The sequence below is a fragment of the Cervus elaphus genome, chromosome 5 (genome assembly GCF_910594005.1).
Source record: "Cervus elaphus chromosome 5, mCerEla1.1, whole genome shotgun sequence".
Taxonomy (NCBI): Eukaryota; Metazoa; Chordata; class Mammalia; order Artiodactyla; family Cervidae; genus Cervus; species Cervus elaphus.
The window spans coordinates 18,182,289-18,195,026 of record NC_057819.1 but is presented as its reverse complement, the minus strand read 5'-3'; the positions used below and the strand labels follow the sequence as shown (position 1 = coordinate 18,195,026).

Here is a 12,738-nt window from a genome sequence, read left to right as displayed (position 1 = left end):
GTCTGGCTCATGTAGCTTGGTGATGAGTCAGAACTACCCACAATAACCTACTAAAAACTCAAGTTTATCCCGAAATGTTCCTCAGTGAATGAAAATGGGCTTTCACGAAGCTTTTTGTGGAAACTGGCAATGCCCACATAATTCCACATTGTAGGCTAAAGATTTATGTATCTTTTGTTTACACTGATGATTAACAATGAATTACACATATTCCTTACAAATGCGGATGACTACCCAGAAGATATTATATCCAAGGGTAAGTGTAGGTCTCCTCGCTGAGGATGAAGTTTCTGACTCACTGAAATGGGTCAGGGCGGTTTAGCCTGTGAAGGCACCATCATCAGTGATCACCTAGATTCAGCATTGATCTGTAAAAGATAGTTACATTGTCAAGTTGTATATAATTTGGATTTTAGAATTGGATACAGAATGCTAAATTTAAATGACACCAGATTTGTGTGTGACTTCACATACCATTTAAAAGAAAGATGGAAAAGTTTTCCCAGCTGGGAGAACAGCTATATGTCACATTCAATGATTAAATCCATTTTGATTCATTTTTGAGGAAGCTAAAGTGATGCAGTAAATCAGCTGGAGAAAAAGAGCCTTAGGGATAAACTAGTGAAAGACAGAAACGATAGCCACAAAGTTATGGAGTCACTGCTACACTGAGAGGCTTGGAAATGAGGACCTGATAGAGACCAACAAACTCAATGTCAAGGGCCAGTGTCTTGTTACTACTCAAATTAAATGGAGTACACAGATTAGTATAAATACTATTATTTATTAAATATCTTTACAGTTTATTTAAATGTATTTACAGAACTATTCCTGCATAAGTTATACTTCAGACATCCAATTCAGGTCATTGCCTCTTGGGTAATAAGACAAATAATGATAGTCTCAACAGAAAAGAGCAGCTCATTAGTATACACAAATTCAGACTTGCTTCATTGTTTAGCCATCTTTGCCACAAACTACCTGCTTACAGTTAAAATTTTGACATGGACAACTGCTGATTTGTAACTAAGAAGCCAAATTTTGCAAATAATTTTTTTTTTAAACAAGTAGAATCCAGATGTTTTGTGTTCCAAATGTTTTATAAGCAGATTTTGTTTTTTTCGCTATTGCAAAATTTGTTAAATGCACAAGTGTGATAGTTTCCGGGAACATTGGATGCTGTAGCTTCTACCAAAGATAGCTGGTATAAGGTGACAAGGAACCATGAATTTAATCAAAAGTACAAACATTTACAGTTCTAGCCAATCTTGTTTACAATCTCCAAAATGCTCAAAACTGACTCAGTGAATTCCCACAATTCCTGCCTTGTTACTTGATGTGGTACATTGGTGGTACTGAAGGGTACTATTCTACCCAGAACAAATGCAACTGATGGGATAAGATACCTGCCCACCATGCAAAGCTTGAAGTCTATTTTCTAAATCTAGTCACAGCCCAACCCCCAGACATGCACAACTGGAATGGATTCTTTTGTGATTTAGTACCCATCAACCATGTCAAGCCAGTACAGTAATTCAGGACAAAGAATTTGTTCTCTCAGCCTCATTTCTTCTTTCAGTCTTAAGAGCCTATGGACTCTACCGCATATCCATTCGGTTTTTTTTTTTTTTTTTTTTTTTTTTTGCGCAGGCAGCCTAAGTTCACAGGAAGAAACAAGGTTCTGATATGTTTAGAGTGCACACTTTAAAACAGAACAAAATAAAAATTTCAAGCATGTGATAAAAATATTGATTTTTATAATACAGTATTGCTTTATAAATATAGATGGAAAAGCTATAAACTTTACTGGTCTTTGGTGCATCCAGAGAGGGATAAATAATTTGCCATTTGTAAATTAGAAATCCAAATTCTCTTTTGTTATAAAAGTCCACTACACGAGGCAAGTGTGTTTATACTGCTTGATATAAAGAACAATTAACACATCAAGTTTAGAATCAGACCCACCAAGTGGTGTATGTCAGGCACGCCCCCGAAAGACTTGGGTCCTGTGGCCTGGAAAACCCCAGCATGGGTGCCCACACAGCCTCTGACCGCTGTGAGAGCAGGAGAGCTGTTAAACAGCACTCCAACAGACCCCCAAAGTCACAAAACTACGTGCGTAACACAAAAAGGGCAGGGGAGGAACAGAAAATATTTTGCGTCCCTAATCTACAGGCCAGGTCCAAAGTCAGTTCCCCTGTGAAACTCAATTCTTGTCCCACTGTTTTCAACATCACTGAAACACGTCGTCAATTTCTAACGATCATTTCTCAAAAAATACTATGTTGATTAAATGAGTTGTGTAAAATGCCATCAATCTACCTTTATGAAGACGGTGTTTGATGAGTTTAGATGAGTGCAGAGAAAAGCCAGTGACTTGACCAGCAATGCTCTTACCAGGAATTAAATGTATGCAATGGAAAATTAATACAACATATACCTGGATCATAAGGCTCCATGCTTCTGACCAGAAATAAAAACCCAACAAAAGAACTGAAGTTGTCAGTCCAAGTGTAAATGTATTCCTTCCAACAAAACCTTTCTGGATGCAACTTTCTTTACTTTTTAAATACAGAAAGACTGCAAATAGTTTGTGCAAAATAAATACCCTGCCACTTGCCACTCACCTGTCTCTGTATTATCACAGCATGATGGGTTCTCATTATTTGAACAGTCTCTCTCCACTCCCTACCCCACCCCCCGATCTCCTTTACCAAAGAATTCTGTTTTGTCAAGTTAGGGTAGTTAAGGCATTCTGACAAGTAATTAAAGGTGATTCAAAATAGGTATCTAAACATTATGCCAATTTAGGAATAGTAGATAAATTACTGAACGGCTTACAAATGAATAACTCATTCTTATTATAAATGAAATGCCTGTTACAAGCATGATGCATTGAATATAGTAATGACATGTACATGGTACATGTTAAACAATTTTAAATAAAACAAGCTTGACAGTTACTCAAATATACAGTACAAATTCACAAAACAAAATCTTTTTAAAACAAGTTGAGGTAACCTCAAACATAAGTTTTAATGCAATAAACCAGGGAGTAAGTATCTCCTTTAGAGAAAGAGACTTTCTACGTTCTCCTCAAGTAGATTCTCATCAGGTTTAATTGCATTCTTATCTATACACCAATGTTACCTGACTTATATATAAAACATGGCTTTAATTTAAGGATTTCTAAGTATATATATTTTTCTACCACCAAGTTAATGAAGGAAAAAAACTGACCCCAAAATATATATCTTTACAGCAGTCGACTTGTACACAAACCTTAAAAATAACTTTGAGCTTGCAGATAATGGAAAAACTGAATACGGGGTAATTTTATAGGGAAACTATACACTGCAAGATGGCTATTTGGAAACTGTAAACATTAAGCTTGATTTGGAAACCCCTAAATTTCTGTGGAGGGCAGATGCAAATGTCAGATCATCGCTAGACATCTTCCTCGGGGACTCCTGTGCCACTGCCCATGGTGCTCCTTCACATGGACTCCCTGAATCTGGTACATGCTCTACAGAAAGCAGGGCTACTAACGACAGGTCTAAGACATGAGGGGTAGCATGACCTGATAGGCCAACAAAATTCAAAGTTAGAGCTGTCCATTCTCAACCCTTCAGGCCTGTGGGCCTAGAGCTCTCACATGGGGGCATCATACCAGACAGCTGGGAGGAATTTCAGCTGCAACATTAAATACCTAGGCCTTGAGGAATTTTATAACCTTGAATAATATTCCATTAAAAAATTCTGGTAAGGAGTCTCCCCAACCCCTCCTGCAAATAAGCCACCAGCCTGTGATATGCAATAAAATGCTGAAACTTCCATCATAGGAGCACAATTAAGCATCTTTTAAAAACCATGAAACATTTGCATCCATAGGACTAAACTGAATTTTTCTTTCAACCTGCAAAAACAAAAAAAAAGCTCCCAGGATCAAGATTTTATAATCCAGAGCAATGTTTTAGAGCAAAATTATAACCCTCTGAAAAACAGGAGTTTATAATGAAAACATAAAGCCACACTCGATCATAACACAGACTGTATAGTACACGTGTAATGCATCATTTGATGAGTATGTTTCTAGTAGATGTATCATAACATACAATTTGTGTCAGACTTTTAAAATCCCTTTTACACACTGTAATTTTGAATTCACTTTTCCAATATTACTCATTTTCAATACTTCAACCGTTTTCAAAAAGTAATAGTCATTTTGGCTTTGAAAACATCCATCCCATCATGGAAAGGACAATGTGAAGGCCAATCTTCAGATCTGATTTTCTTCAAATGTTGCTGGCAGATATGAGCAGTAGAATGACAGTAGTGGTTCTCAACAAGGATCTCAAAAAGACAGGCAAAAGGTTTACATCACTGGCCATTGAGATCAGTGGCAAAGAAACGCGGTCCTGCCAGCAGGATCAGCACACGCGGCAGGGGAGAACTTGGGACGATGAAAGGGGAGGCAGGAGTCGACACCCAGGCGAGTCAGTCTGTATACTCAGCCACTATTGAGAGGAGGACGGTGATGTCATCTGGCTTTCCACCTACAATGAAAATGAAAATGTATTCATACATTTTAAAAGGAAAAAAGAAAAAAATGTAAGCCTAAATAAGTAAGTACTAGGAGACAAACAGGTTTGTCAATATACTCTAGCAGACAAAAAGGGGAAAAAAGTCAATAAATAGTTAAAAATCATCAAGAAATTACATCTAATTTAATTGAAGTTTAAAAAAAAAAACAACCCTCTCTGCTCCTTTTCAATAGGAGCTTTGTTAAAATGGCCACCACCACATCCTCTGTGTATAGCAATCACAATAAAGACAAAATGTTGCTAAGATTTATTCTGCCTGACAAGAAAGTTCTATAATAATCCTATTGGACAAACATACCCAATGTTTTGAAACTAGTTGATAGTCTTGTAGTCTCATCTGGCAAACTGCTGTGGCATGTGCTTTTTTTCTATTTAGTATTTCCCGGACAGCTAAGAAATGCTCTGCGTGTCATAATAATATACCTGCAAGAAACTGACCAACTCTCTAAGTGCTGAGATGCCAGCACCAACATGTTATCCAAGCCCAAAGCTGAGCTACTGGCCTGCTCCCAAAGTTACACATTGCTCAGTAGATAGGAAGACTCTAGGCAAGGAGAGTCTTCCCTTTTCAAAACATCCTACAGAGGCAGGTGGGATGAACTGGGAGACGGATTGACGTATACACACTGCCATGCATAAAACAGGTAACTAATGAGAACCTACTGCACAGCACTGGGGAACTCTCCTCAGCGCTGCGGTGACCTAAATAGGAAGGAAATCCAAAAAAGGGGACATATGGCTGATTCACTTTGCTGTACAACAGAAACTAACACAACACTGTAAAGCGATTAATTAGAATTAATAAAAATTAATAAAAAAAACTTGCTGTAGCAATTTAATAGGCAAATACTGTGAATGAGTCCCACAAAGCCAGAGGAAGGGAGAAGTGAAATGTCAGACTTGTGAAGAGCAGAATGTTTAAACCGTTAGGAATGTCCAGGCCCTCCAGGCAGAGCTCGGAGGTTTTCTGGGCTTGGGTCCAAGCAGAGCATTGGCGGCGATAAAGGGCTTCAGGTTCCACCTGCCTCTGCAGCCAATGAAGTGCAATTCTGAAGGGCACCTCTGTAGGGAACATGCACTTGCTGTCCTCCAGTGTCCGCGCCTGCTGACCTTGTTCAAAGCCACGGGCTCACAGCTGGGAGAGGACCCCTCAGTAGTCTCACCCCAGTGCAGCATCTGGCCTCACACACAGCCCACAATGCTCCCATCCCCTATGTCCCCTATTAGTCCTTATGAACTTCCCAAAGAATGCTTACCTCTCACATTCAATCCGTTGTCACATGCAAACTGTGCAAAAGGTGACATATAATTTGGGTCATAGGCCAGCTCATGAGCTTGCTCAGCAATGCTTCTTGCTGTCTGTTGTATACTCTCATAATTTGAATTCTAATACGAAAATATGAGGGAGATAGTTTTACCAAAATGCTTCACATGATTTCTACACGCAAGTAAACATCACTTTTTTTTTTAAACATCACTTTTTAAGACAGTAATATTTATCTAATCATAGTTTCCACCATTTACGTTTTTATTCCAGTTAGAGAAGACACTGGAACATAATACCTCAACTAAAATGAACGAGATCACCAGTGCTGCCTGCCTAGGACGTCAATGAGAAAGTGTGAGGATGGCCTTGGGTCCTGAAGTTTGAATTTTCGTATCTCCCCTCCTCCGCCATTTGAAATTCTTAAGGCATTCTTGCTAAAATGGGATGGGACTGAAGGGGCGGATTTCGATAGCATTTTAGGATGACCTCAAGTCTCCCTGCTTGGGAACGCACCCCGGGCCAAGCGCAGAGTGCTTGGTCTCCAAGTAAATGCTGCCAGTCACCCACTGAAAAGCCCTCTCTATTCTCTATTTCTTCTCCATGCTTTATTTTTCTTCTTTTTATTTAGCAACAACACTATTTCTATTCTTTCTTTCTCTGTATTCTCTGTCTTCCTCCACTAGAATGTAAGCCCCAGGTCAGGGAATGGGTCATGTCTGCCTCTCACTCTGTTACATACGTGGCACAGTGCCCGCAGGTGTCCACACCCGACCTTTCCTAAGCTCCACAGACAAAGCATGCTGTTGAGGATTTCTAGTGCATGGTCTTGGTTCATCCTCACCACAGCCCTAAAAACAGGGTCTTTGAACCATCCCACCCCTATTTTACAGGTGAGAAAAACACTACTAAAAGTTTAGCAAACTTAAGGTCATACTGGTTAGTAGTAAAAACAGAGAAAAGATCAATCCCCCCCGAGTCAGTACTTTACAAAGCCAGGAGAATTTGCAGACTGGTTTTCACTTCCTTCCACTCACTGTATGGGCCAAGTCTGAACTGTTTTGTTACTGGTGACAGCTCAGATCACATCAAGGCCCCTAGCTGCCTGCTACCCTCGGCTGCTGCCTTGGCTGGCTCTGGTATGATTTCCTATCTTTCCCAGCCTCAACACCTGCTGGGTTTGTTATGAGACTAAAAAAATGAAAAAGATAACCAGCAACCAACACCATTAAATACCATTAAAACACAATTAAAAACTCAAGCAAGAAATCTCCCATCAGGGTTTTTCCTACCTTTACCACCCTACTAAAGAGAGGCTTGGATGAGAAGCCTCTTTTTTCCTCAGGTTTTCCAATTGTGAATATTTCTGTCTACAATTGTTTAGAACAAGATCAGAACCCTTTTCATTTTCCTAAATTCACAAAACAGTCCTTTCCAAAACTACAAAAAGAGCTTATGCAATTGTATTAATAAAAAAACTTGGCTGCCCAGGGAGGGTCACTGTTTTCTAAAGGCCCACCTTTGAGTTAATTACCTTTAACTTTTTTAGCTCCTGAAGGATCATATAGTCAGGCATGTTGTCAAAGAGTCCATCTGTCGCTGTCAGGATAATGTCCCCTAACTGGACATCAAAAGATGTGCTATCAGCGGCGTCTGGGCTGTGACAAGGACAGGGTAGGGGCAAAGTTAGCAGAGCCCTTTAGAGATACTGTTAAAAGTTTCCAATGGGGACGATGCTACAATATAATGAGGCTTTAAGGAAAACTAATTTATAGCAGCAGTCTATAAAAAAAACCACTATTCTGAAATTCCTAACCTTGAAAAAAATTAACTGAAAACTCTGATATAAATCTTTCAAAAGCTGAACAAAAACTATCAAGTAAAACTGAGTTTGATGATTAGTCACATGTGCTTTAAAAGGCAGAAGGGTTCTTTTCTGAGTCAGACACTAAAATGCCTCTAGAATCCTAGTGGAAATGAGTCTTTGTTTCCTAATTCATTAGTGCCAAATTCCATCCTCTCTTACTCACTTTCCACTCATCAGTTTCCCTGCAGGCTTAAATTTGGAGGCTGTGTTCTAGTGGAATAACTGAGCACTATGGAGGAGCACATGCAAGTCCCATAAGAATTAATTCATGTGAAATATCTACAATGGTATTTCTTACTATAATACTAGTAATTACTGGTATATTACTAGTAACACCAAATCAGTATTAATAAATCACCCTTACTCTGGCAGAGTAAAGACTGTGTCTCTCAGGGCTTACAAAGTTCTCATCATGCAAAGGTTACTTATTTATAAGGGCTCCTGGCACACAATACATCTTCAAGAAATAGTTAACGAATGAAGAATCACAGTAACTAACCCTCCAATTTGGGTAAAGACTCAATATTGTTAATGAAAAGAACAAGGTACTGTGTGTGTGAGAAAGATCTATATATATAGGTGCTTCTACATGCAGAGAATAAATCTGGAAGGATTCAAAGAAACATAACTGGCTGCCTCTGAGGACAGGTGGTAGATTTTTCATTACATCTGTGTAAAACTTTTTTAAAAAGATAGAGGGGAGACTTACCTGAAGAAAACAGAAGCCCAGGTGGGGAGGAAAAGAGAAGATAATATGAAATCAAAGAGTTCATGGCCCCCTTAGAGACTGGTTCTCAGCCATTTTGAAAGGCCAGCTCTACCACTTCCAGGCCTCCAAGGTGAGGGAAAGGTGAGCTATCTGATAATCTGCCTTCACGTGTAATTAGGGAACAAGAGCCAGGAACAAAGTCATACACTGACCCAGAATGGAGGGGCCAGAACCAAAAAAAAAACACCTGAATTGTTTAAGTGACGTGTTATAAAATTTGTAAAGGGAAAACATAAAAACCAACAGCCTACCCATGCCTGCTGGGGATTTACACTAAGAAAATTTCTCCTTTGTCTAATGTTGACTGAGGAAAGCAGCACCACACCTAAAAGTTCTGTAAGGAGCTTCTGACAAGGAACAAACTAGCTTTCACTTACACATTTATACAATAACACAGCTGTTTTGACAACAACAATAGCTGTTGTCAAAACAGCTATTAAAGGAAATTTCTAAGTTAAGGTTAAAATAGTATTTTATAGATGAGAGACTGATAACAAAGGAGATAACAAGCAGCCAAGAGAGAAAAAAAAAAAAAAGACACACTAAAACAGATTGTAAATTGGTAGAAACCAGGTCGATTTCTTCCATGGAATAAAGAGAAACAATACAAGACATTTCACATTTGCTCAGTCTTTGGAAACGAATCAGACTCTAGAAGTTTAGATTAATGACCAGGTTGGCACTGAAGCTCTATTTTATGCTGAGGTTTTTCTTTCCCCAGGAGTGTCTTTTGCTATGCTGCCTGTGAGAGACTCGCTGCCATTGGACAGTTCGTCCTCTTCTCCCAACACTCCCACCCATGAGCTTGGTGTTCCGCCAGCTGCAGTTTTGCCCATTTTGATTGAACATACTGTGCTGCTGGAAACTTTTGACTGCACTGAAACACGAGCTGCAATCACATGCTAGCAAACTGTCTCTGGGCTCCAGGGGAAGCAACCTCCACCTCATTGGCAGGACAGGCCAAGTGCTGCCCTGACCAAACTGGCCCAAAGATAGCGTCTGAGGTACCTCAGGGCTGCTCTAGCACTGGGAAGCCAAAACAACAAGGATCAAATAAAGGAAAATTAAAAACACTGTTTCTCCAAAAACTGTTAGCTGAACTTGACATTTACCAAGGTCTTGGGGTTCTAAATTTGCCTCACTCCAATGTGACTAATATCGATGTGCTATTACAGCCAACTGAAGAAGGGCCTATAATCAAATTTTCTTCCAATTATGGCAATCTGCCTTACTCTGAAAGTAAAAAAAAAAATGCTTCCCTCTCTGTAGGAGTCAGCAATAGACTTTAGATGGGTAATATGGAGCACTTATATAATATGCTCATTCTAGTTAAAAGATGGCAGTAATCATCATTTTACCTTAGTTTGGACCTAAGATTTGGCTTAATAAGAACTATTAAGTAGAGATAATCTGTATTTGCTAGGATGCTTCTACTTTTACAACAGGTTCATTACCCATTTTACCACATTTATGAATTGCCAATAATGTTTGTGTCAAACCCTATAAGGTTGTTAAAGGCAGTGAAATCTGAGACTGTCTTAGTATTACTCTGTACTCTGAGCTGAGAAAAGATAAACTATAAAAGTTGATTAAAAAAAAATATAAAATTAAAAAAAAATAAACGTTGATTCAAAAAAGTACTGATTGTCCTGGAAAGGTCTTGACAGTTTAAAATGAACTGAGAAGGTGCTGGAAGGAAAAAAAGCACACATCTCAAGAGCACCATCAGAGAACATTCCCAAGACCACCTTTAAGTCCATTTCCTGCAAGTTAACTTTGCCTGACAAGTTCTGCAAGCACTGCAAGTTCCATTTGATGCACATTATAGGCAGCTCTGAGAATCAGGAAGTTATTCTGATAAATAAAGCAGATGTCTATTTGCATTCTTCCCTAATAACATATGCAAAATCTTGTATATGGGACGGCACACATGAACAATGACTCATTTCTCCAGCACTACTTAACAAATACAACTGTATGTACCATGTGGTCTTGGTATGAAAAACTGATATTCTATAAGCTTGAAATATATTTTCACAGTCAGGTCAAAATACTAGGTGTTTATTAGAGTTCAACTTGGCTGGAAATCAAGTTCAAGCAGAATATCTTTCGATGTCAGACTAAAAGGTCTCCAATGTGTCTTCTCTTCTCATGTGAGAATGAAAAATGCCCATCTCCAACAGTCTAGTTAAGGGGAATGGGAGGGAACCTGTTGGTGAGAGAGGGGAGATTACCTGTCACTCAAGACAACTCCCTCGGCTTCGGGGGGCGCGATTGATAGCTGGAATGGAGTGTTGAAGTAATGCTGCTGCTCATCTGATCGGTGCACAACTTCCCCACCCCTGACAACCAGAAAGCCTGAGTCACCCAGGTTTGCTGTGTGTAAGCGGTGGCTAGTTCTGTCCAGCACCACGATGCAGGCAGTACTGCTACCTAGAAACAAAAACAATGTCCATTTATTTTCTCTTCCCAGATCGTCTCTGCATACACATTTTTATCATATCATCCTGAGGAGCAACATACCATAACGTGAACCTCCTTTGCCTAAACAGGCCCTTTCTTAGTTACGGCTCCATACCCATGTCAGTAGTAACCTGATCATGATCAACACGATGGGGAGAGAAAAAGGGATTTATACTACACATACAAAGTGGGCCGCGGATGATCTGGATTCTTCCACTTGTGGAGATAAGAAATAATAAAAATGGCTGGTATTTAACCACATTATTTCATTTCAATAGTGCTATATAATCTATGCCAAATTTTCAAAAGGATGTTGTCGAGATATTAAGTTTTAATACTTAAATGCCAAAATGAGAATGTCACGTTTCCATGACATTTTTCATTAGTCACTGGCAGAAAGCCTTCCCTGTGAAATTCACTAACATTTAAGACAGGGCACATAACTTCAATTTTTAACGGGATTTCCATCTGTTTAGGTTATGAAAAACTTTTACTGCAGACTCACTATGGAGTAACAAGACCAAGTTTCATGGGTGGGGAATCAACCTGTTCACTTTACAGAAACTACTAACATTTAGAGGGAACATTCCAAGCAAAAGCTTCTGTGTACCTTTGTAGCACAAAGCTCATAGGACCTTTCTCAGCCTGAAGTTAGTAATACAGTTAGTGAGATTGCTTTCAAATGCTAAAATTTCAACCTATACCTACAGAAAATGGCAAAACTGAAAAAATAAGCAGTTCAACAACCATGTAAATGGTCTGTAAATATATATATATTTTTAATGATCACTTCACTAGTATAGGGAACATGGTCACTCTCATTCCGTGGTGATGACAGTAAAACTTAAATAAATCTTTCTGAAGGGCAATACTGCCCTGAAAAATGTACATATCCTTTGGCCTAGCAATTCCATTTGTGAAGATTTATGATAAGAAAATAGAGATGCAAACGAGACTTAAGTACAAAACACTGTAAAAGATCACAAAGAACTGGAAACAACCTCAACATCTAAAATTAAGGGGTTGGTTATATAAATTACAGCTCATCCATACAATGCAAGGCTATGCACTATCACATAATACTTAGGAATACAGACTCTAGAGACAGCCTGCCTGCATCTTAACGCTAGCCCTGCCACTTACTAGCTGTGTGACTTGGGACAAATTATGTAACCTGTCTGTGCCTTAGTTTCCTCATCTATAAAAACAGGGATAACAGTAACTACCTCAGAGAGTTGTAAGATAAAATGAGTTAAATCATGTCAAAGACTTACAACAAATAATAAGTGTTAGCTGGCTATTTGACAGCAACTAACATTGTGTGAGAGAAATATATTTGAAAATGAAAGATAAGTGAAACAAGTAGATTATAAGCTCGTATTAAAGATGCCTTTAAAAAGTGATACCAAATGTAACGAACTGTACATCAGAAACACTGATATTTACTGTAATCTTTTTTTAAAAAGCACAATATGTAGGCAAAAGCTAACCTGCTAAAATGACAAAGGGCAAAAAGAAGAAAATAAACCACAGCTGTGTGGAACCAGCTATATTAAATCCCAGTGCTCTATCATTTTCTAGCCATGTGATGTGGCCGTGGGCAAACCACTTATTCTCTCTAGCCCTCAGTTTCTTCCTAACAAAATGGGGAATCAAAGTACCTACAAATCTACCTCACTGGGGCTACTGTGAGCACACAGTAGGTTCAATTCCTGTTACTATTATTCTATGCACAAAGAAAAAAGGTCAGAAAGCATAATCAGTAAAAAAA

The 12,738-nt window shown here is 38.8% G+C and overlaps 1 protein-coding gene across 1 annotated transcript in view; it reads right to left on the bottom strand.

Annotated features, from left to right (window-relative positions):
• Positions 1–764: 764 nt before the first annotated feature.
• The window catches only part of PPTC7 (protein phosphatase targeting COQ7), a 39,019-nt gene continuing 27,045 nt past the window's right edge, over positions 765–12,738 (bottom strand). Inside the window, exons 3-6 of the mRNA XM_043901866.1 lie at positions 10,739–10,937; positions 7,403–7,526; positions 5,861–5,990; positions 765–4,556 (exon numbers count right to left, since the gene is read on the bottom strand). Coding sequence (XP_043757801.1) covers positions 4,498–4,556; positions 5,861–5,990; positions 7,403–7,526; positions 10,739–10,937 — 512 coding nt within the window. The 3' untranslated portion in view covers positions 765–4,497. The remainder of the gene's footprint in view (positions 4,557–5,860; positions 5,991–7,402; positions 7,527–10,738; positions 10,938–12,738) is intronic.